We start from the raw sequence: 3,074 nt of genomic DNA, 5'->3' as shown, positions 1-3,074 counted from the left end.
AAATTCAAATCTCACCATTCCAACCAGAATGTGTCTTTTCTTCAGAGAAGTTTCTCCTTAAATGCTCCAATTCAATTTTTTGGATTCTTGACATCAGGTTAAGTGGAATAAGCTGAGCAATGGAGTTTAGTGAATATCATTTCTGTATTAAAAACCTTGATAGTTGAATTAAGTTGTCAAAAACAGTCCTTGAAGTTTGAGCTCTCATTTCCATTTAGCTGTATTTGGGGCATTTGACCTAAGGTTGGATAAAACAGATACCCCTCAGCTTTTAGGAACAGGCATGACCCAATGGTTTTGTCTCAATCATTATTTGAATTGATTGACGATTGGTGCACAAATTCTTGAAATACTGCACCTCCCTTTCCTTTAAAAGGAAGGATGAAAATTTAGTTTAGAATTAATTTAGAAAAATTTTATTCTTCAGTTGTGAAATTCAAGATGTTACTGGATATCACATTGTGACCTTTGTTTTTTTTTAAAAAAGTGTAGATTTACCCCAAATAGCATTCCACTTCCAATAACAGTAAACTGACTTGACATAAATCAAAACACACTAAGGTTAAAGGGAATAGAATTTTATTGACAAAAAAAGAAATATTTGCAATCATGTTCTTTTCTCCCAGTTCCCTCAAACATCCCACAAAATCCAGCAGAAATTCAATAGTAAATAGACATAGTAACACACTGGTATGTAATGAGACTGGTTATTGGAAGAGACATTTCAACCGAGTGCATCTTAAAACAAGCTTTCAAACAAAGAAAAACTGACATTATCCCCCAGACTAGACATTTATTTGCACCTCAATGTCTACTCATTTTAAAAAATCATTTTCCCTATCGCTTTGACATGCAATATCTGACAAATGCATTTTCACATTATTTTCTTAAACCCTGTAAATAAAGTAAAGTAGAAATAGAATTGAGAGTGTTGGGTAAACTCAATCTCATGTCTGGCAATCAACCCAAAAATGTTAACACCCTGCAGATGCTGCCAGACCTGCTCAGCATTTCCTGATTTTATTTTAGGTGTTTTGCATCTACAGAATTCAGGCAATTCCCAACACACTCCTCTCCTTTTATATTGCTGGTTAATAAGATTGGTGTTTGTATTTTAAAGGTCAATTTGTAAGTGTTTTATAGTTTTGCTCAGATTCAGAAGACGTGTATTCAAGTTATTAACATCATTTTTTTTAAAAAAATGGACACCAAATAATCTTCAAAATAGCCTGAATGGTTTTCATAATTCTTCACCAAGTTTAATTGATCTTACCAAGATTTGCAGAGGCTTACTGGAATACAGGTATGCAATTTTAAAATTTCTACCACCCTAAAGGTTAATTCCAAATATATATTAAAGAAGAGATCAAGAGAGCTTTTAAAATCACTGTTGTTGCATGGATAAAGATAAAGATACAGTACCTTTGAGGGCTTGGTTGTTGGTATGTACAAGAAATATTGTTTGCTATGTGTCTTTTTATGAATGGACCCTTCACCCCTCTCCTGTAACAAATACATACAAGTGTTGCCCTACATCCTTAGGAAACTGCAGAATAGGAGCAGCAGCCTGAGTGACCTCCATGCATTATAGTGCAGAATTTAAGTTTCAGCAAGGCCATAAATCTGTAGCATTCAGTGCAGACCTCCTATTATTCGTAGTGTCTGTTCTTTGCAGAGGTAGCAACCCAAACTCAGACTTGCCAGCAAATCATTTCTCTGGAAAATACATTCACTTCTTCCTACTGCCACCAAGTTTTTCATGCAAGCAGCACAACAAAAAAAATTAATTCAAAAGCAAGGTTTGCAGTACTCCCAAATTCCACATCAATATTAGCTAGCAATCCAGCACATTTCCCTGCTTCCCATCACAAGTTAGAAAAAGGGCCTTTAAATAGCATCATGGTACTAATGTTTGGACAGCTAAATTACATGTTGCAATATAATTTCAAGCCTATAAGTATTACTGGCAACATTCCAAACTAGAACCATTCATCTATAATAAAATACTTTCACAATTATTTATAATACCAGTTCAGATCAGACCCTAACCCTTCTGTATTATAAAAAGGCACATGGTGAGGAAACTGCTCCCACTCAACAACTTACACACAGGCACACATCAGCTTGATTGGTCAATCCTCATGAAGATTATCGCTTTGTATTTGTTTGATTAGACAGCCAGTGAAGACCTTCATAAAGGCCCTCACCAGTAGTAGCACAGGTTGCTTGGATGTGCCATGATCTGTGATGGAGTTGGTGCAGATTCAACTTATCTGTGATCTCTGCAGGTGTCATTGCGTTCGGCAAATCCTGCAAGAAGAATTAAATTTTAAAATGGAACACTCAGGATTGCTTTCTGTAAAGCTGGTCATTTGCTTTGGCTTCAATCATCTCATGATTCAATATCATACTTCTCCAGCATCTGATTTTATGTCATCTATTTCAAGGAAAGTGAGCCTGCTCCTGCCAGTCAGGTGTGGGGGGGCAGGGTGGTGGTGGTGGTGGTGGTGGTGTCACTAATTTACTCAAAGCCTCACCTCTGCCAAGTCAGGAACGAAGCCAGTTGGAGAACTCAAATGCTAATTCAGCTGAGATTTGACCCAGGGATGAGCTTGCAACTTCATATTTGGACTACAACACTATTTTTGTCGCTGCAATACCACTTAGTTTAATTGCTGCTGAAATACTCACTCTTTAAAAAAGTTCTTGTCTTGACTATTCCAAAGCAGTTATTTCACATTCTACTCTCCATAACTGTCATTCAAAATTCAGCTACCTCTGCCCTCACTTGCAACAAGTCCTACTTGCATATTGCTTAGATTTGGTATTAAGTACTGAAGCAGGAATACCTAATGTTATAGTAAAAAGATCCACTAGGCAACAGTGATCCTAACAAAATTCTTGTTAAGCTCGAAAGTGGCATACTTCAACCACATACAAAGAATATAAAACTTGAAAAAGTGAGAACTGGCTAAGGTTACAAGGTGTAGAGCTGGATGAACACAGCAGGCCAAGCAGCATCAGAGGAGCAGGAAGGCTGACGTTTCGGGCCTAGACCCTTCTACAGAAGAAGG

At 37.0% G+C, this 3,074-nt stretch overlaps 1 protein-coding gene across 3 annotated transcripts in view; it reads right to left on the bottom strand.

Annotated features, from left to right (window-relative positions):
• Positions 1–562: 562 nt before the first annotated feature.
• Positions 563–3,074, bottom strand: part of LOC109912903 (ADP-ribosylation factor 3-like) — a 23,357-nt gene continuing 20,845 nt past the window's right edge. For all 3 annotated transcript variants that reach the window (XM_048614477.1, XM_020512349.2, XM_048614476.1), the window contains exon 5: positions 563–2,310. In XM_048614477.1, coding sequence (XP_048470434.1) covers positions 2,149–2,310 — 162 coding nt within the window. In that variant the 3' untranslated portion in view covers positions 563–2,148. The remainder of the gene's footprint in view (positions 2,311–3,074) is intronic.

The sequence above is a fragment of the Rhincodon typus genome, chromosome 30 (assembly GCF_021869965.1).
Source record: "Rhincodon typus isolate 14 chromosome 30, sRhiTyp1.1, whole genome shotgun sequence".
In the NCBI taxonomy this organism is placed as follows: domain Eukaryota; kingdom Metazoa; phylum Chordata; class Chondrichthyes; order Orectolobiformes; family Rhincodontidae; genus Rhincodon; species Rhincodon typus.
This window is presented reverse-complemented; position numbering and strand designations above follow the sequence as displayed.